The 27,239-nt window shown below is 36.4% G+C and overlaps 1 protein-coding gene across 1 annotated transcript in view; it reads left to right on the top strand.

Moving 5' to 3' along the window:
- Positions 1 to 27,239, top strand: part of LOC100762108 (bifunctional heparan sulfate N-deacetylase/N-sulfotransferase 4) — a 274,005-nt gene that overhangs the window by 133,722 nt on the left and 113,044 nt on the right. Inside the window, exons 4-5 of the mRNA XM_027395414.2 lie at positions 19,354 to 19,539; positions 21,334 to 21,462. Of these exons, the coding sequence (XP_027251215.1) occupies positions 19,354 to 19,539; positions 21,334 to 21,462 (315 nt within the window). The remainder of the gene's footprint in view (positions 1 to 19,353; positions 19,540 to 21,333; positions 21,463 to 27,239) is intronic.

Here is a 27,239-nt window from a genome sequence, read left to right as displayed (position 1 = left end):
TGGTTTTTATTGAGTTTGGCCTTGACCCAACATTCTCTTGCTCTTTGTAAAATGAATATTGACCTACCTCCTCTGAAATTCTATAGTTCTTGAATTTGATAACATAATATCTTTCCATTCCATTGTCTATACTGTGTGTTCACTTTGGGGGGCAAAATAATAAAAGACTAAGTCAAAGAACACTTTGTAGTGATACCATCTTCTAAAAGAAGTTAAGGAAAGTATAGTTTTATTTCATTATCTTCTATACCAAAATGTTCTATTTGTATTCTTACCTCAACATCTGTTTTCTCTTTTTCTTGCTCTCTGAGGATGAATGAATTTTAATTTAGCTCAGTTTTAATATCTTTTAATCTCAGTTCTTTTTCATTTTCTGTCCCTAATTTACCATCATCCATTTATATTTAAGTCCTGTGATAGAAATGGATCAAGAATTTCTGATACTTTGCTCTGGTGTGCTGTAATTCCTACACTTTATATTCAAATTAGAACTCTCCAGGGATTTGGAAATATTTTATGTGTTAAATCTCATGTTCATTTTTATACCAATATTTTCAAGTCCTAGAGTGGGCAAAAAGTGATTTTTGTTTAATAAGTATTAAATAATGAAATCTAATACCATTTTCCCTGAAAGACAGAGCAGTTAATTTGCTAAATATTTCAAACAGAGTATGTTCATGATCTTGAGGTTGAATTCACTCAGTTCTGTTCATTGTAAATCTATGATGAGGAAAAGGCCATTTGAAGGAAGAACATATTAAAGTCACAATGGGAAGACTATAGGACATCATCCAGTAAACTTGAAGCTTACTTATATAAATAATGCTTTTTATTACTGTGTATACAGCATTTATTTGCAGGTGCCATTTTAAGCAGTTTATAGTGCTTTAAAAATCTATGCAATTAGTGCAGATATAACTACATCATAATGTTTCTTGCTTTTTAAGTTTAATATTCATGTCTTTTTAAGCTTTGTACCATTCAAAAGTGTTCACAGGCATAATTCATCTGTGATCATATTTCAAATTTGTCTTTGTCACTCACTGCCTTTGCACTTTCAGGATTTTATTATATTCATGTTAGTGTTTTGTACCTCAGTCAAGAGAATAAGGATGATTAGGCTTTTTATTTATGTAATATTAACATCAAATATCATGCTAAAATATTGTGGCTATGTATATGTAACTGCAAACCATAATTTAAGTAATGTATTATTTTAAGTATTTGAATATGTACATATCTTGCTGATTCTAAATTAATAACTGAAAAAAATGTGTTCCATAATATTTCAAAGACTTAAACTCATAGAAGAAGTTACAGACAAGGGGTGGGGATGTATTTCAGAGATAAAATGCTTGCCATGGACAAGGTCCTGACATGATCCCCCATATATGTATGGTGTGCTAATTGCAATATCCAACAAAATAAAATGTGTATATTTCTTCTCTTAAAAACTCATTCACACCAAGTATGGAGTTTTATCCTTTGACAAGTAGGATAATATTATTTAATAAATTTCTTGGCTAGCTTACTCAAGAAAACTCCAAGGTTCTCATAAATTCCTATTTTCACTAAGCCCATAAGAAGAATAGCACAAACTCTCTGGCTGCAAATTAGAATTGGTATTTCATTACCTATTAATATTCATACTGCTTGGCAAAGGATTTAGAGGAAACGACATTTCTTGTCATGCATTATATCATGAAAAGTCCTTGACTTGTTGATGCGGTATTGGCAGGTGGGCTTAAGAATTTTCCCCAGACAGAATCTCTCTAAAAGAGATATTTATCTATTTGATTTCCCTAGCACGGGAAATTTCTATTTTAACTGAATCATCGTCTTTCTATCATGCACCAATTCCATTTCTGAGCATGTATGTTTAAACTCAAAGAAAGAAATGCCACCTACAAAATGCATTTGCATATTGGGTGGTCACAAAGTAGGAAATGAACTGTTTTTATTACTTGAAAGGGGTTGGCATTAATATATTAAGGCTTGCATTTATCTTATTAGAATGCCTTTTAATCATTATTTTGGTAAGCAAATAATCTGAGAACCAGTCTCACTGTTTTACACTATGCTGCAGTAATCTCCCTGAAATATGTGCCTCTAAATAATGTCTCAGGTATTCAGAACCTCTGCTCTTGTCAGGGTTAGTTGTAGTAGTTTTACCTTGGGGACAGGATGACAGGCATTGCATCATTTAATTTACTTGTTTTAAAGTGAGTTGGTATTTTCTATAACTAGTAAGTTCTCTTTTGTGTTGTACAGAACAATAAACAATGCACAGCATATAAAATAGAAAGCTACACTGTTCTTAAGAATACAAAACCTCAACTCTTCCTTGTATGGCTTGACTTTCAGCTGCACATATCAGCACATACCCTAAATTCAGATCTTATTTCAAGTTCCACCTGTACTGATTACTATGTCAGTGGTGCTGGCTAGTTCTGTAAACAATATTTAGTGTTAGGTATGTAACAAGGGTGTAAAATACCTTTTGTGTATGTGTTTATAATGCTTAAAAGAATCTCTAATGAGTAAGGGTTTCAAAGACTATTTAACACCATCATCATAGGTACTATATCTCTTTAAGAAGCACATAACTTTTTTTAAGTAAGATGTTCCTGTGTAACACAGCTAACTGACTTTTCAAGGCATCTTAGTTTCTTTTCCTGTTGGTATGATAAAAGACATTTTCTACAGGATCTCAAAATGGTTTCTTCTACCTCTGAGTTCAAGGTACAGTCTGTGATTGTAGAAAAGTAGAGGCAGTAGGAACTTGAAGCAGCTCTTCAAGGGAAAGATAATATGCTTACTAGATATATGCTCAGCTCCCTTTTGCAGTTTTATGCAGTCCAGGAAGGCAGCCGTGGAATTTTTGGCGACCACACTGGGTGGGTCATCCTACTTAAGGCAATCAAAATAATCTCACACAAGTGTGCCCTGAGACCCACTTCCCATGTGATTCTAGATTCTGTCAAGTATATAACTAACACTAACTGCCACTTAAGCTTACACAACATTCAGGTTGGGAATAGGATCAGTATTAAAGTTTGCTAAGCAACCCTCCAGCTATCCACAGTCCAATACGGAAGGGGATCACAGATTTTTCAGGGGATGAATGTCTTCCTAAATATTCCATCAAAAACAAATATAGATTACGAAACTATACTTGTTAACAAATTGTTGAGCTGAATGTGGCTGTGCATGGCTGTAATCTCCAGCATGTGTGTGACTGGAAGCTGGGGCAGGATGATTGAGAGTTCCAGGTGAACCTGGTATACATTGTCAAAATTAAAATTCATCTAAGTAAATAAACAAGTGATAAACTAAAAATATTTGACCCACATACAGATAACAAACTGAAATAATGACATTATACCTTTCCAATTATATCCAAATATTTTCAATTATTTCCAATATGAAAGGTAACTCTATCCTTTCACCGTGTCCTTTGCTTCTTCTACATTATCTCACTCCCTGTCTTTCTCTCTCTCTTTCTCTTGTCCTTTCCTTCATCTCCTTTCTTCATAAATAATTAGTGTTTATTTAGTTTCTGTTTGACAGTTTAATTGGTACCAGAGGAGCAAAATGGAGATCATTCAAGAATTTGTATTTAAGTAGTAGCTCCTATGTCTAATAAGGTAGATTTTTTCTAAGGATTTGCAGAACACAGTAGGGCTATGGATGAATCTCTAAGTAATTATAAAATGATAATGATTATTATAAAGAAAATATTAAAATGATGTGTGAAAATGGGTTGGTTTCATAAGGCAAAAAGCAGGAAAGGAGTTTTCAAAGAAAGAAGGAATATGTACTGGGCACCAAGTAAGATGCTTCAGCCTTAACCAAGTATGGTGGTATATGTTTTTAATTCCAGCACTGAGGAGGCAGAGGCGGGTGTATCTCTGTGGGTTCAAGGCCAGCCTGGTCTACATAGTGAGTTCCAGGACTACCAGGGCCAAGTAGAGAGACCACACACACACACACACACACACAGAGAGAGAGAGAGAGAGAGAGAGAGAGAGAGAGAGAGAGACAAAAACGATGCTCGGGTCTTTAATGAAGTCTATATCCATTTATCAACTAGTTATCTGTAGGTTAAGAAACTACTGCCTGGAGGAATTTGCCCACTATTTGTATTGTAACATCAGTGTGCTAAGTCTGGATTTTATATTTTGGATGGACTGACAAAATTAAACAAATAAGATAGATTTGTGACAGAGGTAGGATATTACTGGCAAAAATTTGTTATCCTTAAGGCATGCACATGATCCAGAGATAGACAGACTTGGAGTCATGCTTCCAAAGAAAGCCTGCTGAGCCCTACTGCCCAGCTGTCTATGAGTGGTGACTGTGCCCTTAGAAAAATGGAATGTGCAGAACAGAAATGCATTCCCATAGTCCTTCCCCGATAAACCTCCAAATGGAACATCAATTGTTGATGAAAGGAATAAGAAATGTATTTTATTTCAAAGAAGGCTGGAGCTGAAAATAGGAGATGTAAAAAAAGCATCTTGTGCGGGGCAGGACATTGAGGAGCATTTCCCCCAATGTTGTGCACCAGGACCGAAAAATTCAATTGTACTAATCACTTTCACTTAGATCCCTGCCACCCTAAATACAAATCCTCTTTATTTTCACATCAGACAACAGTGTATTCCTATCTAATGGATCCTAACTGTTTACCTAGAAACATCTAGATCATTATTTTTGTTGCCACTCACATAAAAGATTAGAAAATGGGGTGCTTAGTAACAAAATGGGGGAACCCTCATTTCTATTTTCTTGTTTCATGGTCCAGTTGTCCTAGGTACTTGAACATCATTTCAAAACAAATGAGCACTGTTTGCTTTTATATTTTCCCTGGAAGAGTAAAGACAACATTTGCTTGTAGAGACCTGTGGCCATCTGGAACACAGTTTATCAGCCTTTCCCTCAGGTAGTAGGAGCTCCATTAAGGTAGTAGACACAGCTTACACTTGTCCTTCCTATTTGCTGTGTGTGTGTTGGGAAGAGGGAGCTTCTATCTTTCTTCTCCTACTTTGCTTCAATTTTTCTGGTACAGAAGCTGGACCTTCTGCCTGTGTATTAGAACACTTTAATGCTTGACCATGTCATTCTTTCTCTTAGTGTTTTGAGCCAGGACTAAACTTTCATTCCCCTGATTGTGTCAAAATAGATGTTCTGACAGACTATTCATGTTTAAGAAAACCCAGAAAAAATGCACCAATACTTTTTAAGAAAACTTGATAATGAGATTTTAGGCATGTTTCTAAATCAAATATTAGATAGAAGTTCCATGAGTCAATTCTAAGAATATCAATAGTAGTATAATTAACTCTCACTGATAAATTTTAATGTCATTATTTCAATGATTAAACTTGCTCTTAATTATTAAGCTGCAAGAATAATTAAAAACCAAGGTTTGATTTTTCATCATTATTATACTGTACTAACATATACCACTTAAATATCATATTCCTCAAATGCATCCACCTGTCTGTCTCCGGGCTCTTGTCCTGCTTGTCTTGCTCTCCCTCTCACCTTAACTTTCTCTGGAGTCTGAAAAAGTCTTTCAGCTTGGGAGTGTGGTTAGAATTCCTTGATAGTTACTGAACATTTCCCAAACCATTATATCTTTGTAGAGGGCACATCTGAGTTCTCCGCAGTCATTTCTTCATATAGAAGAGCAGTTAGTTCTGACCATGCAGACAGCAGAAAGCATGAAAGCATGTGCATTCTTCCAACTGTGGTGCTTGCTGTGAATTTGTCTGTGGTTGAGATCTGTAACGACGCATTGTTTCCAAATATGACACTGCTTTAGCATGTTGACAACAAAACAGAAACGAAGTAGTCAGCTGTGATTCTGTTTCGAAACATGGGAGCATGTCTAGAGGAAAATCATTTAATAATCTGTACAGCAGTTACTCAAGTGAATATGACTAGTCATTGAATTCTGTTGATGTATAGGTACAAATTATTTAAATAAACCCCTTTTCATGATGAAATTTTACCTGTTTTGCTTGGTAGCAAATGTTCCACAAAATTCTAAACAATCACAGATGTGAATTCTTTAATTTAGAGACGGCACAGAGTGTAATAGCACAAAATGCCAAAGCATTGTATTTGGGGGTTGGCAAAAGGAAGTGAGTGGTAGAAAGACGGCTCATGCAGATCCTGAACTTTGAAACAGTTCTCCATAAATGTGTTAAGCTGACATTAAAAGGGGGAATGCTTCTTAATGGAAAGCTCAGCTTGACTTGACAGCAGCAGTACAGACGTGTCCCACTGCAGAGAGATATTTAAATCAATGACATTAACTCTAATAAGCTTTATCATAGCAGAAGTAGCCAAAAACTTTGAAAGGGTTCTCAGAGTCAGAAGAGGAAGTACACTTTCGACAGCTTCAAATCCTTCATTTAACACACACATACAGCTTAACTCACTAATCTAGACCAGTGCTTTGTCTAAAACAGTAAGCTAAAAGGTAGATAGATATTCATGTCTTTTTTATAGGCTGCTGTAGAAAGTTTGTAAGAAAATAAATTTACATATATCAATTTATTGAGAGAAACTTACAAATGAACAAACTATGAAAATTATGTAATACATGTTATGTAAAACTATTGATCTAGTTTGCTTCCTATTGCTGTAATAAAGAACACAACCACAGACAACTGGCGGGGGGAGGGAGTTTATATCTCTAATACATCCTGATGACAGTTCATCATTAAAACTCACCGAGCAGAGAAGAAACCTGGAATCTGGAACTTAAGCAGAGATCCCAAAGGAATGCCACTTGCTAGCTTGCTTCCCATGACCCTGACAGACTACTTTCTTAAACAACCCAGGATCACCCACACAGAAGTCACACTACCTACCATGACAGGGGCCCTCCCATATCAATCAGTAATGAAGAAAGTGCCCCACAGTCACATATACAGGCCAATCTGATTGTCTTGATTGAGGTTCTTCCCTCCCATGTGACCCATACTGGTGTCAAGTCAACAAAATGACTAGCCAGCACAATCGACCCTGTATCAGCTTAACACAAAAATACATCACAATGAAACTCTAATCTTTCCTTTTTTGTGGTCCCCAAGATCTCATGCTAATATGCAAATAAAAACATAACCTTAAAGCCCCACAGTCTTTAAATTTTCCAACACTTTAAAAGCCAATGTTCTCTTTAGAAACATGACAGCTCTTTAAAAGCTCAGTCTCTCATTCATATACTCCTGTGAAATCAAAACAAGCTACACACTTCTTACTGAATGAGAGAAGAAGTAGGGCACTGTCACGGGCAGATCAAATCTAAGCCACATTCCAACACTGTAAATAAGTAGTATCCAATGTCTGGGATTCATCCATGACCTTGTGAAGTCCAAAGGACTTGAGCAGATCCACTTAACTGTCTCTGCCATTCACAGCACATACAGCTTGTGTCAAAGACTCAGGCTGGCTCCACTTCTCAACTCCTGCCATCCTCAGTAGTTCCAAAGTCCTGGCATCTGTTGTGTACTGGAATCACCACTGAACTGGGTTATGCCTTTGCAATGATCTTTCCTAGCCCCTCCTCATGGCCCCTGCCACATGGTGTCAAGCCTCACCTTTTCTCCATCACCTCTTCAGTCCTGAGCCTTCCATTGCAACTGAGGCTGCACATTCACCAGTGGCCTGCCCCAGCTCCTTACAATGACAAGCCCCAGCTTTTTGTCATAACCCCTTCAATCCTGCAGATATCTTGCCAATAACTCCAAGACCCGCAGTGAAATTCTCACACATTACCAAATTTCAATACTAGCCTGGGATGCAGCTTTGTTCTCCTTTTGACCACGCTCTCTGTGTGTTGACAGTGGAGATACACTTCCCAAAAGATTTTAATCAATTGTCCTGGGCTGTTATTAATCACAGCCCAGCTAACCAGCACACCAAATGTCCCCAAAAAACTAACATTTCACTTCAGTAGTGCTGGTCTCTTGTTAATCACAGCTGATTCCAGACACCTACTGTGGTTTCTTAACTCGAATAAAGAACATGAATCACCTTGCTAGAGACTTGAAGTGACTCTCAAACTTTCTTCCAAAGCTTCTCAAGGCAGGCTTCCATCAGCCACATCACTCTAACCATTCTTGTCTCCCAAGTACCCACAAATGCATTAACTCTGGACATTGGCTTGTACAGCCCAAATTTCCAAACACTTACACAATCCTCCCCAAATCAACTCGCTTTAGGATATCACAAGACAACCTACAATCCTGGTATCAATTTCTGTTTTAATTAGCTTTCTATGACTGAGATAAAAGCCAAGACCAAAAGCAATTGTAGGATAAGGGTTTGTTTCAGCTTCCAACTTACAGTGTGTCACATAGGACAGGAACTCAAAGGCAGGAACTTGGAGGCAAGAAATGAAGCAGAAACCATGGGGGAACACTGGTTATCACTTGCTCCCCAAGCTCATAAGCGTCAGCTCCCTAGCTTATATTCAGGGACCACTTTCCCAGAGGTGACACCACCCACAGTAGATTGGGTCCTCACATAGGTTTCCTCTTCCTATGTGACCCAAGCTTGTATTAAAGTGGCAAATCCTAGTAACCATTGTACTCACTTTCTCTTTACAAAATGTTACTATGTAAAAATTGCCCTTGATGAGGTGGTCTTCAATTTTAACAACAGGGACAGAAAGTTGTGGGTATAAAGAAGTAGGGTACATTTGAGAGCAGTTAAAGGGAGAAGTTGGGGGTAAATATGATTGAAATATTTTGTAAGAATTAATAAATTATTTTAAATGAAATGACTGCGTATATGGTTACATTCTTGTTTCCATCGTTCAGTTTTTTTTCCAGAAAGGATTTCTCTCTACAGCTTTGGCTGTCCTGGAACTCACTCTGTAAACCAGGTTGTCCTCAAACTTACGGAGAGCTACCTGTCCCTGCCTCATTAGTGCTGGGATTAAAGGTGTGAGCCACTACCACCCAGTTCCATCTTACTTTTTTATAGTTTCTTTTTTTGTCATATTTTATTTGAATTAGAAACAAGATTGAATTACATGACAATCCCAGAAATGTGTAGCCCAGGCTGGCCTCGAACTCGTGATCCTCCTGCCTCTGCCTACTTTAGCAAATCCTACAGGCGTGTGCCACTACAACTGGCTCCATCTTACTTTTAACACACCTGAGTGATTGCTTGTTGTTATTTCCTTTAGGTCAAGGATACTATTCACAAACATAAATTACTTTATCCATAACATCTCTCTTGTTATTGAATCAGATCTACAAGTATACTTTCCTGTGAAGGGGAAGGAATGGTTCTGTATAGCAGCTCAGCTCTTGTGGGATATCAGCCTTCACACATCACCACTTCTCTTGGGCTCTTAATCTCCTGTTATTTCAACTTTTTTCAAGCTCATGTTGCCAAATATCCTTCATGATACATTCTTTGAAGCCCCTTGCAACCCTACTTAGCCTATATTTCTCTGTAATGACTCAATCTAGGTATCATACACATCTAAGCTTAATCCATGCCTCGGTCTCTGAACCTGACTGTGCTTGGGACTCATGCTTTAATTGTTCTCACTGTATAACTAACCATAGGTTTTGAGTGGACCTACTATAGAGCCATGACATCATACTACAAATCTTTGTTTCATAGGTAGTTGTGCTAGCTAGTTTTCTGTCAACTTGACATAAGCTAGAGTCATCAGAGAGGAGTGAGCCTCAGTTGAGAAAATGTCTCCATGAGACCTGGATTTAAGAAAGAGTTTAAGGCATTTTCGTAATCAGCAATTGGTGGAAAGGACCTCACACATTGTAAGTTGGCATCCCTGGGCTAGTAGTCATGAGATCTATAAGAAAACAGAGTGATCAAGCCATGAGGAGCAAGCCAGTAAGCAGCACCCCTCGATGGCCTCTGCATCAGCTTCTACTGCCAGGTTCCTAACCTATTTGAGTTTGTGTCCTGACTTCCTTCTGTGATTAGCAAGTTGCTTTATGCAGTAGTATTTTACCACAGAAATGGTAACCCTGACTAGGACAATGACTTTCTCATCTCAAGCACTGTTTCTCAATTCCCACTTCTCCAATTAGTAATTATACCATTGCTTTGCTTTTTCAAGTGGAGTTCTTGCTTCTTATTTCCCTGAAACAAAACCAACCATAAGCAAACTATGTACCTATCATATAAAAGCAATTTCACTATGATTATAGGCAAATAGGAGCAAATTAGTAGACATAATTTTAGACTTTATAAATTTTATGTGTGTGTGTGTGTGTGTGTGTGTGTGTGTGTGTGTGTGTGTGTACAGAGGCTAGAAGAAGGTATCATATTCCCTGTGGAGATAGGTATGGGAACTCAGCTCAAGTACCCTGGTAGAGCAGAAAGTGATCTTACTTGCTAAGCCATCTTTCTAGCCTTTATTAATTTAATTTGAAGCATTTGAATTCCTCTCTTGAGAAGAATATAATTCTAATAATCTATATGACTAGCATTCAAGTAATTACAATTATCTAGTAAAATAGTTTGTATAGATATGGTTGATTATTTTAAATTGTTTGAAAATATTATAGACATAAATTAAAGGCTGGCATGTCATGAGAACACTCAGGAATATGTTCAGCTATGAATTAATGTGTTAAAGAAATAGTAGTAATGGGGATGTCAGACTGTCTTAGTCTATGTCTTATTGGTGTGAAGAGACACCATGACTAAAGGAACACTTTTAAATAGAGCTGGCTTAGCTTAAAGTTCAGAGGTTTAGTCATTATGGTGGGAAGTATGACAGCATGCAGGGAGTCATGGTGCTGGAGAGGTAGCTTAGAGTTCTACATCAAGATCACAGGAAACATGAAGAGAGAGAGAGAGAGAGAGAGAGAGAGAGAGAGAGAGAGAGAGAGAGAGAGAGAGAGCGCTACTGGGGTTGACTTGGTCATTTGAAACCCTAAAGACCAACCCCAGTGATACACTTGCTCCAACAAGACCACACCTACTCCAACAAGGCTACATTTCCTAATCCTTTCAAATAATGCCACTCCATGTGAGTATATGGTGAATTTTTATCAAACCACCACATAGACTCTAAGACTGCTCTAATCCCTTTTCCCCTTGACTGTTCACAACCATAGGTCTAGAGATTTTCCTACCTTCCAAATTATTGCTCTATCTAAAAATAGGCTATTTATTGTGTTTTTTTAAAAATAATTCTATGTTCCTATACCTCTCACTCAAGCTATAGAATAATTTGTAGACAATACAGGAAATTTAATTTATTGTTATACTCAAGATCTCTACCTCTCTTCTTGTTATATCTTAAATTATTCTTTTGTTTTGTTTTGTTTTGTTTTGTTTTGTTTAAAGTATTTTTTGAAATCAATAACTAAATTTTAGTTTTGCCAAAAATCTTAAGTTATTCTGATAAGCAACTTTTCTTGTTCAGGTTGTTGATTGACATTCATTGTTAAACACAAGTAATTCTTAGTCCTTATTTTGTATCATTAATATTGTGACTATATTTGCCATCATTTGTATTTTTCTTCTAACTTATCAGTTAATTTTCTGTTCACAAAGAAAAGTCTTTGACCTGAAAGGTGTTTATGGTGAATTTTCATAGATGGTCCCTGGATAGAAAGATCATTTCCATTTTTATTTTCAAAAACTCCTTTCAAAATAATTCAGTAAATGAAAAATTAGAATTTGTCTTTTACCAAATATAACCACAAAACAAAACTTGAACAAAGATAATAATGAATACACCCAAAAAACAAACACTCCCCAAAGAACTTTCAGTCTTTGGTCAGTTCCCATTCCATTATGGATCCCTCATGTTGCTCATACCTTATGTGTGTTTTTCAGTATATGTGTTTGACTTCATCTCATTACCTCTTAATTTTAAAACCTCCTGGGCATCTATCTTAGTACACCTTCTTTTCCCTGCTTATACATATTTTGTTTGCTTGTTTGTTTTAGATAAGTGAATCATATGGCTTTAAATAAAATCTTTATCTTGGGGATAGAAAGATAGCTCCAAATTTAGAATCCTGACTGCTCTTCTAAGGACCCAGGTTCAATTTTTAGTACCCATATGGTTGCTAAATCTTCTCCAGGACTTTTCAGGTAGTAGACATGATTATGGCACACAGACATACCTAATGGTAATATACCTACATGCATAAAATAATAATAATATCAATAATAATAATAATTTTTAAAAAATCTTACAACCTTACCAAACTCCAGCTTAGCTCACTCTTGAGGATAATAAGTTGTTTATTGATATTATTACCTGTCATGTGCTACTAGATGTCTGTTCTCACACACAGTATTCCTCTTTATCCTTCTATCCCAAACTACCAAGCATTAAACCTCCTCCTATGACTTGATAGCACACATTCCTTCCAGATATCCTTCTGCTCCTGCACTGTATTCAAGCTCTTACAAAATATTCAAAATAAGGCTGGGGATATTGCTCAAAGGTTTAAAGAACTTGTCCTCCAAAACAAGAGGACTTGGTTTTAGATCCAGAACCCACAAAAATATTACATTGGCATGGTGGCTTATACTTGATTCCAGTCTCAGAAGGCCGATACGGGGACGTTACTGGAGTCACGACCATGATCTCTGGGCCCTGGGTTGTCTGAGAGACACACAATAAAAGGGAAGAGCAATCAAAGACACTTCTCTCTCTCTCTCTCTCTCTCTCTCTCTCTCTCTCTCTCTCTCTCATACACACTCAAAAGAGAAATAAAGAAAAATATATCCATATTATTTTTATGATATTATTTCTCATGAGCTCCAACATGCTCCTATAGTCCAGGCTGTCATCATTCCCAATCAGAGCTAGTTTGGAGGTTATGTACTGCTTTGAACCCTCCTTACCTTCTTTCAGCCATTTCTTATCATAGCAACCATAAGACTTTTATAATGGTAGGGGGGGGCAATGCCTTTTCTTTGCTTAGAGCTTTCTGGTTGCAACTTCTCTTGCTTGAGGGAAATACAAACACATTAATAACATTTATGAGCCCTAAAGATCTGCAGCCCTCCCTCCAGTGATGGTGCATACTTACCCTCTCTTTACTTTTTATATTGTCAGTCTCATCGTACAAACACAAAATGATTAATAGAAGGGATTTTTTTTCTAATTTCTTCTCTGTTATATCCCCAATGCCTACAATGGCTCTTTGTACAACCTATGCATACAGTGAGTATACATTGAGTAATATTATATTGAACAAAGTTATATAAAATATTTTGATTAGCAAATAAAGTGAGAGTACTTAACATGAAAACTTAGGAATGCAAATACTAAACTTGCTGGAGAGATGCAACCTACAGGCAGAGTGAAAGCCAGTCTGGTTTTTCTGTTAGTTTCTTTTAAGCATCAAAGTAGTCTATCAGTGAGAGCAAGAATATCAGAGGATGAGTCTCAATTGCCCAAAATAGCTCTACTTAGGATCAAAAAGTTCAACACTCTAGAAGCAATGCTATTGCTGTGCTGTTTCTTTTTCCCAAGAAAAATCCATTTGTAGCAGGGAGCCCTCCAGAGATTTGTCACCATTTACCAGGCTTCAATCCAAACAGTGTCAAGATTGACCCAGCCAATTTCCAGGGTCACACAGCCTTCACTTTTATCACTTATGAAAACAGAAGACAATTTCAGCCCTGAAAAACACAGTGGAAAATCAATGATTCTAGGCTCATTTTCAAAGATGACAATATGGTTTCAAGCCCTTATTAAAAGGAGAAATAGATAATGGGATCTATTTTCCTTAGCACCAGTGTCACTCCCCTGAAGTTGTATATATAAGAGAACAAATCAATTCTTTAAGTCAACAAGATACTGTTGACTACACAATCTCCTTACCAAGAGTGTATTCATTTATGCAGTTACCACCCCATTAATTACATTTTTGACATTTTGTTTTTTAAAAAACTGTGACTTATTTTTAAACAGTTGTTTTCTTTTTAAATATTTGCCACTCACTGCAGTGCATAGAATACCATTCCCATCATTTTGGATATGAAATAATTCCCATCATTTCCCATATTGACAGAATTCTAGAATTATGGAGAGAAGCCATGTGTGCATCCCTTTTCTCATTATTTGGAAACTTGAATTCATTGTTCAAATTTTTTCTCAGCTTCTGTGAGATCCAGGAATAATGTATGACCATGAGATGAATCTTCTTTCTCTCATTTTTCTCTTGTTTTTCCCCCTATGGTCCGTTATGGTGTGTCAAGCTCTCAGAAAAAAAAGTTACTAACAGATTCTTACAAAGTGAAGCACAAGAGTGTTGCCTGTCTGCTTCTTTGTGCTATCTAGAGATCTCTTTGCCCATTTATTAGGATGGCTTCAAATTATCCAAGAACCAAGGTGCAAAATCATCAGAACCAATACATTTCGCTGTAATTAGGAGCCTTTCAGTCTGTGTTCCTGAATCATGTTACATCACAGAGCTTCATCATACCACCAGCCTGTGCATCCAGAATCTAAGAGAGCATTTACAATAGCTACTTACGCCGTACTACATTCTATAAAACTGAAGCAGCAATCATAACTGCCAAGGATTTAATGAGGGGCAGCTTACTAGCTGCCCAATATAAGATCCAGTTATATGCATGTACATCATGTATGTATACAATATCTCCTCCCACACATACTTATACACATATAAAATATTTGTATATATATGTATATGAATATATGTGTTATATATACATACATATATAATGTTTACTCAGGTAGGTAAACAGATGTTTACCAATATCAACGATATAAGTAAAATACAAATGTGAATTGATAAAAGTAAATATTGTATTTTTTCTCAAGTTTTCCTAAAATTCAAACCATAAGATATCTTTCCTCATTCTGTTAAACCTGTTATATGTATTTGAAAAATGCAAACCCACCTCTTCCCATCAGGTTTCCAAGTTAAAAAACATCACACTATTTTCAAAAAGGACAGCTTCTACTCAATACCTTAAGGGTTTTCAAAAACTCTTTAAGGGCAGAGGGCAGATTGTCAGCTGAACTTCTCAGGACTAGTCCTAGAGAACTGGTTCCCCAGGGGCTCCTTTTTCTGAGAATGACCACTAGAGCTAAGTCACAATCAGTAGGCTTCCTGTTTCCCAAAACTTCTAGCAGATAGTCTTGTGGGTCTTAGTTTCCAACCAGAATTTAGCCTTTGCTTCCTGCTGCCCTCCAGAAGCTGTCCTGTGCACTCCTAATTGACTGAAACACATTTGCATTAAAAAGTGCTAGCAGCAAAGGAGTTTTTTTTTAAATAGTGAGTTTTGAGTTTTAATTCATATAACTTTTCCAAGAAAAAAAAAGAAAAGAAAAGAGAGGTGTTATGCTTCCAGAATATACATTCACATCAATTCCATTAGGTCACACTGGAAGCCCACATTGCAAAAGCTGAAGTATATACTGAATGTAGAGAGCCAGGGTGTGATTCCAGCTCTCTCACTTGCTAACATGTAAAAGCCTGATGCTTTCTCTTAGCCTGGATAGTCTCCAGTCCTTGTAACAGGATTATCATCAGGGTCACATCAGGAATAAATTGAAAAACACCTAATAGATGATACCAGGCACCTCTCCATTTGCAGGGTTACATGGCCAATAGGGATTGTTTTAAAAGTACCTTCATTTCATTTGCTTTGTCAGCTGTGGTGTTAAATGCATTTTATAATATTTTGTTTACTTAAAAATATGATCTTATCACATATATCAATAATTTAACCATTGTTATTGGGTCACCACCACCCCTGGAAGAAATGGAAATTTAGCTGGGAAAATGTGATCATGGCAAAGTCCTGTGAATGTTGGTTGAAATGTGTCATTCTGAAATGCCATTGAAATGATGTCACTTTGTAAAACCTGTCCTGGCATTTGCTTATTAGCATATTATACTTTTGTGGTGCCTGGTATGTTAAACTTTCTTCTTCGTGTGTGATTTGTTAATATATAATAGAAGCCATTCTTGAGTTTTGTTTCCTCAACTATCATTTATGTCTGTCTTATAGGGATTGAGTGTTTTCTGTATATACATTGAAAAGCTTTCCCGAGTGTAATTTTTATGATCTTGTATAAATATGACATTTATTTTATGTTTTAGTTGACCAACTCTCTGTGAATTGGATTTGAAGCAGTGGACAGTTAAGAATGAAACTTTCTAGTTCAGTAAGCCCCTTGATAACAGGAAAAGAGTTACTAGGGAATGACTTTTCACTTTCTGTTATCATTTTGATTGAAAAAGTATAAACTCACAATTACCTAGAGTGATTTACTATTTTGATTGAGCTCTAGCTGCCCCCGCAATAGAATGACCTTACAGATAGTATTACATTGAGACCCCAGAAATCAATAAGTATAATAAAATCTTTTTTACTGACCCTTCCTCCAAACTCACTGAGTCAATTGCTTTTCCCTCCTGATTTTTCATGGAAAGTTCTACAATTCCTTTTACTCTATACCAAAAGTGAAATGCTTTTTCATAGGATGAATATAGTTGTTTGTTATTTCAAATCTCTTTACAGACTTTGTTTTTTATCTCTTTGTTTCTATGACACTACCACATTTATCTAACATCTAAGGCCTCATAATTTGCAATAAAGCATCATACCATAGTAGAGAGTGAAGCCAACAAATTTATTGTTAATGAATATTAGGATTCCCACACTGTTGTTATGTCACTTACTAAATTGTAAAAGACTTGGAAATCCCTTACATAAAGCAGTTGCAAGAAAAACAACATAGTAGGAGAAAATTTTCCCTTCCTTGAGAGTCAGAAGTGCCTTCCCAGACAAAAGAGCCATACCAATTCTATTCAACAACAGAGGGGTTTTTACACCCTCATGCCTAGATTTTTATCCAGGAAGTTGACCTCTGTTTCATGGGCAATGCAATGGTGGGCTGGGCTGGACACCTTGTTTTTCTGGGCGATCACTCATCTTCATCACAGCTTAATCATTTACCAGATAGCAACCAGACCAAAAAGAACCAAGGCTGATAGTGGTTCAGTAAAGGACCCTGTGGTGTGGCCAAGCTACATAGCTGATACCTCCTTGGTCAGTTCCCAGATAGTTAGGGTCCTGTACAGAAAATATAAATTTTTTTTGGTTTTTCGACACAGGGTTTCTCTGTGGCTTTGAAGGCTGTCCTAGAAAACTACCTCTTGTAAACCAGGTTTATCTCCAAGTCACACAGGTCTGCCTGCCTCTGCCTCCTAAATGCTGGGATTAAAGGCATGCACCACCACCACCCGGCCAGGAAATAAAAATTTCAGGGTCAGAATTTAGTTCAGTAACATATTGTTCACTTAGCTTTAATGAGGAATGGGATTCAGTTTCTAGTACCATAAAGATTAAGGAGCACAGGAGGAGAGGGCAAAGGGAGGGGAGAAGAGAGAGAGGCTCTTGTAAGAAATATATTTCTTTACTAACACTAAGAAACCAGTTTTCCCTCATGCCTAGGAAAAAGGCAGTAGCTCATTTTACAGCATTGATTTAATAATTCGGTATTTCTATACGAGTCATTTATTATAATAGATGTTAGAAAACAGTCTTGATGAAAAAGAACTGAATTTGCCTACACAATAATGTTCATATCGATAGTGACATGAACTATTCAGTGCCCGCCTTTGGGACTAGCGTAGTATACAGGTTATGCTTTGAAAATACATGATCACTTACTGCTTGCATCTCATCCAAGACCGAATTCTTTCCCTGTGTTTTGTGCCTACAACAGACAATATAAACGGCAATTGTCAACAATCTTTTGCTCAGTTTATTGATTCAATCAACTTTCATATCTGACTGTATGTCCTCATTTATAAGCTCAATTGATGAGATTCAGCCCTACAAGGAAACTTTATGAACCAAATAAGCATTTAAAAGGGAAAGTTATAAAAGAGGTAGAAATTAGAAAACTACATATCTATTTCATATACCTAGAAATATAATAAAATGATTGAGACTGTTTTGTATTCTTGCTTTAAAGGTATACCTATAGTCATTTTGTGTTGACTATTTACAAAAATACTTCACAGTAAAGTGTATGCCCTGTACAATAAATGAAGTTTCTAAAGTTTATGACAAAATGTGAGATCTTTACCTTCCCCTTACCCTCTACATACATAACTATCCTGGACCTTAACTCTTACATACTCTCTGTTTTGTTACTCATTTTCATCTAACTTTTACCATAGAAATAACTCCTTGACATATAAATTTGACCTTGGCTTTCCACTAGTTCTTTCTTGAAGTGAATAATACATTGTAGTCCTACAAACTCATCAGATTCAATACCATTAAATTTAAACAAACAAACAAATAAAAGCTCTCATTGCCTTATGGTTAACATTTGCATTCCTGGTGTGCATCAGTACCAAGCACACATGGTCACACACGTGCACAAACATACATACACATACACACACACACACACACACACACACACACACACACACACACTCACACACTCACTTACTATATCCTTTCATTTTCCTCTTTGTTTTCTAGGCAGTTTCTCAAGTCACAAATTTTTATCTTTGCTTCATCAGCTTGATAACAGACAAAATTCAATTCCTATTTGTAGCTAAAATTGCCTCCCAGGTGAGAAATAAACAATGTCTACCTCTTGTCTGGAGGTACCAATGACAAACAAAGGTATGATTCTGCCAAAGTTAAATATTGGGAACCAATGTGTATATTTGGCTACCTAACAGAACAGGTGAGAGGTTCCTTTCAGGAATGTGGGTTTTCCTTTCCCAACAGGCAGTGTGTGAAACGGCTTATCCAACCGGGTAAGAACCTTCCCATAGCCACATAGTTCATACATGATGTTCCAGTATTCTGTGGTCTGTATACAACCTATCCCATCCAGAGGAGGTCATATGCAATTAATGCTGAATTGCATACAACAGGTCGTGGGGAGAAACTGGACACTTAAGTGAAAATTGAATGCCCTTTTCCAAGCTGGTATTCAGGGATGTAAAACTTCAGCAGGTCTAACTGGGATGATCTTTTGCAATGGGAACACCTGATTGCCTCAGGTGTTGCTTGGCTCAGAGGACAATCACTCGCAACACTGTCATCTCCTAAAACTTAACGCATTTAATTTCAGACTTAATTTTACACACACAGGACAAGCCCAAAAAAGTATGTACTACTTTCAGTATAGTAGCATCAGGTCTCTATGAAGCTGATGAACTGAAGAACAGTAAAAGCTCCATCTTCCTGTATTTAAATTCCCTCTTACTTAGTGGGTATACCAACATATGTGCTAAATAAATATAAGGATTTTTAATTGACCCAGTTGCCCCCACTCCATGATGTTCTTCTGACTTCTTTTAGGAACATGGAATCCCGACCAACCTGGGCTATGCAGTGGCCCCACATCACTCAGGGGTCTACCCGGTCCATATTCAGCTGTATGCAGCTTGGAAGAAGGTCTGGGGTATTCAGGTCACCAGCACTGAAGAATATCCACATCTGAAACCTGCAAGATACAGAAAGGGCTTCATTCACAATAGCATCATGGTGAGCGCATACTTCTGTGCCTGAGGGCCCATGATACCCATAAGTGAAAGGATTAACATTCTGTCTAGGGATGTAACACAGAACTACTTTCACATGACTTTCAGAAGTTTCCAACATGCCATGAAGGTGACTGGTCACACAATGACATATTATTTGACTACAGGCTTGTTTGCTCAGCAGAGGAGTGATTTTACTGAGTGTATAACAATGTAGAAATAATGGGAATAAGTTTTGCGTAGATTATCCATTGATATTTTCAGATGGAAAATTGGTCTGGGGCTCCTATGCTTTTCCTGAGGAATTCCTCAGTGCTGCTGATTTGAGTGTATTTAACATGAGCTAAAGGTGGGATACTGCTCTACAGATCAAGAAAACACCTCTCCAGTCACTTCACTACCGACTGATAAAAGGGAATGATAGTACCTGAAAGCTAAATCCATCTATTCCTGTATTTTGGCTTTCAGGCATTCAGAGCATCTTAAAGCGCTGTTCATTTTCATTCTCTTTTTCCTGGAAATTGCAGGGAAGGGTGGCATGTGCTTCCTTTCCATTTGTATTCGCTAAAAAAATAATGATCAAATTTAAGAATAATCTATCCTTTATGATAAATCAGAATAAAGCCACATGAATTTGAGCCAAAAATTAAGCATCACTCATTGGAGGAAAAAGTGGTACCATTCCCTTGGATCGAAAATGACCAGTTTTATCCAGTTGTGGGTGTCTTTGAAGATGTTCCCACCATTAGTTGTCAAGATCAGAGAAACAGTTTACCATCTTCTTTCTGTTCAATGTTTATACTAACTCACACTTTTACTCATATTGCTACTAGAACTACCTATCTATCTTTACATCTAATCTCCATCTAAAACCAAGAGACAGGAATAAATAGCTACTCATATTGGAGCTCAGTAATTTTATCATGGGGCTTTCATCATCTCATCATTATAATATTGCACCAGTGGACAAAGAACACAGACTGTTACCTGAAATCATTGATTCTACAAAGAGTGCGAGTGAAGTCTAGAGGAATCTGGAAGTGTGAAAAGAATTATTCAAATAAATTTAAAAACAGAGAGAGCACTGAGATTCTTTCATTGTGTGATCACGCAACATGTCATGAAAGGAAATCATCCTTTTTTACTGTGAATTTAATTAAAAAATTAAATGAAGAATAAATACCATCATAGCTTTCTTTTGTAATTGGGTGCATTTTCTATTACACTATAAATGCTTTATTAATCAAAATTGTATTTTAGAGTCAATGTTCTTATTTGTTTTGTCTGTTGAACATCCAGAATTACAGCAAATTCAACACAAAAATACTCCAGAAGCAGTAATTAAATGGTTTATCTACTACTGAAATGAAATTTAAAGCCAGGTATAGTACAGACAAAGCAAAGTAGGGATGGTGAGAAAAGTTGACTTTGAATCCCAGAGCCTGCATATTCTACAGGACTGAGTATCAGAAGGAGAACAGAAGCTTAGTTAGATGAGCAGTATAACCATGTTTGCTATCTGAATCAAAAGAACACCAAGATAATGTTGTATCCCTCAACCCGGGTCAGGCAGTAAGTTAGATTTATAGAACTCAGTTGACTGGGGGTGTATTCTAAACTACAGATTGTATTTCTTTGATTCAGTTACTACATTGACATTTTCAAATTTAAACCAACATGAGCTCCTGATTACAGTAAGAACAAGGAACTCTTTGATGATTGTGAAATTATGGGAATGGTAACAGATTTTTAGCTAAATCTCACCAGTGTGTTGTTGCTTTTACCTCTTTGTCATCAGGTCCTCCCTCGCCAGACCTGTGGGCTGTTCACACATACTATTTTCTACAAGGAGTATCCAGGAGGACCCCAAGAATTGGACAAAAGTATCAAAGGAGGTGAACTTTTCCTCACAATCCTTCTAAACCCAGTATGTGTTCTACTTGTACATTTCACAGTAGCATTAGTGTTGTCAAATAAGTTGCACTTTAAAAACTAAATAATGAGGATTTTTTTATACAGGCTTTCACTAGGTAATCTGGCTAGACTAGAACTTGTTACATAAACCAAGCTGGGATTGAACCCACAGAGATTCCCCTACTTCTGCCTCCATATTGCTGGGATTAAAAGTGTATGGGATACCACACCCAGCTTATGGCTATATTCTATATGAGCAATATATGTTTACTGAAACTGAATTCAAATCTACATTTCAAATCCTTTCCTGGATACAGTTTGATTTTTTGGGAACTTTTAACCAGTGAATATGATGCTTGTTGTGAGTTTAATATACAATGTTTTATTGTGCTGGCATAGTTTTCATTTGTCTCTAATATGTGAATGTTTTTATCCTACAAAGATGTTGACTTTTCCTCAAAGTCCCTTTTCCACACAATTAGACAATTAGATTATTTATATTCTTCATCCATTTTTTTACATTATAAATATATAGGCATTCAATGACTTTCATATTTTTCACAATCATTGCATCCTTGGAATAAATTTTGTGTGAGCACAAGGAAGAAATTTTTTATGTGCTGTTGGGTTTGTTTGGCTAGTGTCTTCCACCCTTTGTTAATTCTGAGATTTGCCAGAGAAAAACAGGTTCCACAATCTTGGCCAAATTAAAGCAAGATTTGATTAAAATACTAAATTCTTACCCAGATGGAATTTGATCAGAACCATCACCTGGAGACTTCCTAGGTGAGTGGCCCAGAGACACATGATATCATGGTTTGTATGGACAAAACCCAAAAGTCACCACACTATCTCATCAGACTTTGCTGTTATTTTTCAAGAACTTGAAACTCCAGAATCCCAGAATGTTACCTGGTCCTTGGGCAAGTATTGCTTTTTGGATAATTTAAGGTCTAATACCTTGAGTGTTTTTATGCCCATATTTATAAAGGATATTAAAAAGTAATTTCTTTGTTGTTGTTCTCTGTAGTTACTATCAGGGTAATGCTGGCTTCATAACGGTTGTTTGGAAGTTTGCTTCTTACTTCCTCTTCAACTTTTTGGAGGAGTTTGAGACAAAGTAATATTAACACATAATATTTGTTTGATCATCAGTGAAACCAGGGAGTCTTGAATTCCTGTGGGTTGAGAATCTTTTTTATTTTTTTTGAGATTATAATATAATTACATAATTCCTCATTCCTTTGTCATATCCTCCCATATACTCTTCTTGCTCTCTTTCAAACTCATGGCCTCTTTTTTCATTAATTTTTACTGCATTCATATCTGTATATAAATGTATATTACTAAATATGACCTGCTTGTTCTGTATAATGTTTCTTGTGTGTATGTTTTCAGAACTCACAACTTGCTATTGGACAACCAGCTGGTATTTCTTCCCTGAACTAATTCTCCCACTCATAGCACACTTGCCTGTAGTTCTTTGTGTAGGGTTGAGACTTTATGGTCATTCTCTCATCCATTTTGATGTGTCTATTGCTATTGTCCTTGTTCAGCCCATGTTTGGGCAGTAACTTCTGAGATGCATATCATAGCAAATTCTTGGATTCTCTGGCTTTCACAATCCATTCTGCTCCTTCTTCAGAAATGTTCTTCTGAGCCTTAGGTGTAGGAGTGTTTTGTCCATTGGACTTGGACTCTGCATTTTGATTGATTGTGGTTTCTGTGGTGGTCTGTGTTTCCTGATGAGGGGTGAAGACTACAGTTATCTTTGGATATAAGGAATAATGTTGAGATTGTTATTTGGTATTGTGGTGGTTTAGTACAATAGTCTGATATGTATGACTTCACTAGCACTGAGTATTTGGCTAGGTTTCCGCTATTTCGTTATTTTATGTGTATGAATATTTTGCCTGAGTCTATATATGTGTACCAAGTACATTCCTTGTGCCCACAAAGATCTGAAGAGGGCATGGGATTCCATGGAACTAGAGTTATAAGCTAATTTGTGGGTGCTGGGAACTGAACAAGGATTCCCTGAAAGAACAACTAGAACTCTTAACCACTGAGCCACCTCCCCAGCTCCTGTTAAGATACTTTATTTAAGCCAGGGAGTGGTGGCCTGTGCCTTTAATCCCAGCACTCGGCAGGCAGAGGCAAGCAGATCTCTGTGAGTTCAAGACCAGCCTGGTCCACAGGAGCTAGTTCCAGGAAAGCCTCCAAAGCCACAGAGAAACCCTGTCTCGAAAAGCCAAATGAAAAAAAGATACTTTTTTTAGTGATTTGATTTTTCTCTTTGTGATTCTCAGTAGACTTACATTTCTAGAAAATTCTGTTTTGTACAATGATCAGTTTGTATTTGATACCTATTATGCCCTCACAATCATGTGTATTTCAGTAATATCATTTATAGTTTTTCTTCTTTCATCTCTGATTTCATTATTTAATGAGTTTCATCTTTTCTCTATCCTGTCAAATTTTATAAATTTGTAAATAGCCCAACTCTTAGGTAACTGACTGAATTTCTATTGTTTTTATAGTCTCTATTTCACTTTTTTTCTGATCTAATCATTTCTTTGTCTTTCTTTATGCTAACTTTGAGCTTAGTATTATTTTCTTTCTTAATTCTTTGAGGTGTGAAGCCAGGTGTTTGAGAATTTTCTTTCATTCTTTATTTAACATTCAGTGTTATCAGCTTCTTCCCTTTCAGAATTTTTTTACAATTCCTCTCAAGACTAGTTGGTAAATTCTAGACATACTAGAGAAAGAGTATATTCATCTCCCAAGTAGTATGATTTCTTATGATGCTTATCAAGAAAATACAACTTTCTTATGCATGTCCATATATAATATATACATGTATACACAATATAATTGTCAGTTGCATCTAAATATTTTTCATGCTCTTAAAAATGTAGTAAATATACATACTACTATACATCTGTAGCCAAGATGTAACATTTGTAATTTAATTAGTAGTATGTTTACCTGCAATAATATCTTTCCAGGATAATATGTAAGTAGACACACTTATAATCTCTAAAAGGGTCCAAATGCAAGAGGCTGAATTGAAAATGTGTAGTGATGGGCTATAATCATACACATAGGTAGCCCAAAGCTTAATTCTTTATTAACTTTATTTACATCAAATACAGAAGTTAGCCCATTTTTATTTTACTAGTGTGCTTTTAGCTATCAAAGTTTATAATAAATACATGTGCAGAGTCATAGCAGTATGGGTTATGGGACTATATCACCATGAGATGTTTGGATTTTTCCAGCTCTCTGATTTTTCTCCCATAATGATTTCATTTCTGAGGTCTCAGGGAAGCATGCCCTCATTTACATCTCATTGCAAATGGAACATAGGAGATAATGGGATTTATGCTATAACCACCTTGCTTAATGTGAGAAAATCTCAAGCACAGAGCAAGAGGTATATGCTTTAAATAAAACTAGAATGAAGTATCACTTATGTTTGTAACAGGTTTTGTTAGATTAATTTTATATATTTTAAAGTCACAAAGAAATCAAATGTAAACAAACATGTGTTATATGAAAATTATAAAATAACTTGTAAGTTAAATAATAATTGTGAAATTAGTATAGAAATGAGTTAACTGGATATTAAATGTCTTCCCCTGAAGGTACATGTTTACTTAAATCAACCCAAATAAGATGTGATTGGAAATGTCCTTCTGTGTATATGTTTATCTTATTGGTTGTTGAATAAAGCATTGTTGGCTAATAGGGGAGCAAGATATATGAGACTAGGAGTTGAGGAGAATTCTGGGAAATGTAGGAAAGAGTAGTCTGGTGATCCAGGCAGGAAGTGACACAGCAGGCAGATTCAGAATTTAAGCAAGGACAAGCAGGAAATTGTTCTCTTTGCACTTTCTCTTGCTCTTCCTCCTGCTCTCTGCTCTGGAGCCACCATGTGATCCTGGGAAAAGTACACCAGCAGAAGGCATCCTCGATGAGATAAGCCTTATGAAATATATGGATTTATGATAACTAAAACTGAGCTAGCATATAAGAAATCTTGTCAATTGGCCAGCAGCATTTGAGACTAATATAAATCTCTCTGTGTTAATTGGGGCCCTAATGCACCTGGTGGAATTCGGCAGCCAGAATTGCAGAAAGTGCCCACATGGCAGCAGAGATAGGGCAATTTGGCAGAAAGATTTATTGTAACATAGGTGGACTTCTATTTCCCACCAACCAGTTACCAAATAACGACACAGACTTACACTAATTGCAAATGCTCATCCAATAACTCAGGCTGGTTACTAGCTAACTCTTACATTTTAAAATTAATTCGTATTTCTTATTTATGTTCTGCCATGAGACTAAGCACCTTTTCTTGGTACTGCAAGTTCAACACCTGCTTTTTCTCCATCTCCTCATGACTCCCCAAGACTCCTCTTCTTCTTCTTCATGCTCTCTTTTTTGTATGCCAGCCTTACCTAATGACCTTTCCAGCTATTGGCCAGTCAGCTTCCATATTAAACCAACCACAGCCACATATATTCACACAGTGTAAAGGAATATTCCATTCACGGAGTGTCAGAAAATCAAAATAAAAACTTTTGCCTTTTACCAGTACTTCTTGAAAGTGTATTCTCAGTAGATGGCCAGGTCCATTTTTCTTCACTTTCATCTTTTGGTTCCATTGTTGATCCATATCTGCTATAACTCTCTTAAAAGACATTTTGTCATCAACACATTGACTATTGTTGCCTCTTCTGTACACCCTCCCCATGTTTGATTGCCACTAGAATTTATTGCTTGAATGCCTAATTACCAGGTTTATACCTAATAATATCTAGTTTTAATATTGAATCTAATGCAATTCATAAAGCATCATTCTGAGACATAAATAACTTCTTTTAAAATAGAAGATAATGTGGTGTCTAATATTCTATCTATTGTAGTGGTGAACCAAAAGAAAAAAAAACTAACTTAAAAGACTCATCATTAACATACAAATGTATTTTGACTTCAATGTGAAAAGAACAGGATAAAGGGATTTTCCTTTTATCTGATGACAAACTGTACTTGCTTTTAGCATTGGAATTGATGGTGAACTCAAAATAGAATACTAGATAAAGGGATCAGATCAGCACGTGTAAAGCAAAAGGAGAAGTATTATTACAGATAGAACACCATATCCAATTACTGTTCTATGAAGTCTAGATTGGCCAAATAGTGGACCACAAGGATGGCTTAAAGAGCAGTGTTGCTCACAATATGCACAGTGTACAGAGGTAGCAATCTAAAAAGATGCCATTCAATTTGTGATGCCATTCAATTTGGTGGAGAAACATGTTACAGACAACATGACCCAACACAGCAATAGTGGGTGACTTCAATACTTCACTCTGGCCAGTAGAGAGGTCATCCAGTCGAAAAACTAAATAGAGAAACTCTGAAAGTAAATGACATCATAAATCAAATGTATCTACAGTCAGCTATAGACCATTTCATCTGAATGGTAAAGAAAGTGCTTTCTTCTCTACAACCTATGCAACTTTCTCGAAAATTGCTGAAACATTAGGGCACAAAATAACTCTAAACAAATTTTATGAAATTTGAAGTAACATCCTGCATATCATCTGACCACAAAGGAATAAGGCTACATATCAACAAAAAATGGAAATAACAGGAAGTTCACAAACTTGTAGAAAACAAAACAATACACTGTTGAATAAAATTTGCTCCAAGAAGAAATCAAGAAGGAAATTAGAAACTTTCTAGCATTGAATAAAAGCACAGCACACTAAAGTCTAT

This window comes from Cricetulus griseus (assembly GCF_003668045.3).
Source record: "Cricetulus griseus strain 17A/GY chromosome 1 unlocalized genomic scaffold, alternate assembly CriGri-PICRH-1.0 chr1_0, whole genome shotgun sequence".
Classification (NCBI taxonomy): domain Eukaryota; kingdom Metazoa; phylum Chordata; class Mammalia; order Rodentia; family Cricetidae; genus Cricetulus; species Cricetulus griseus.
The sequence above is the reverse complement of the archived record's forward strand: the minus strand, read 5'-3'. Positions and strand labels throughout refer to the sequence as shown.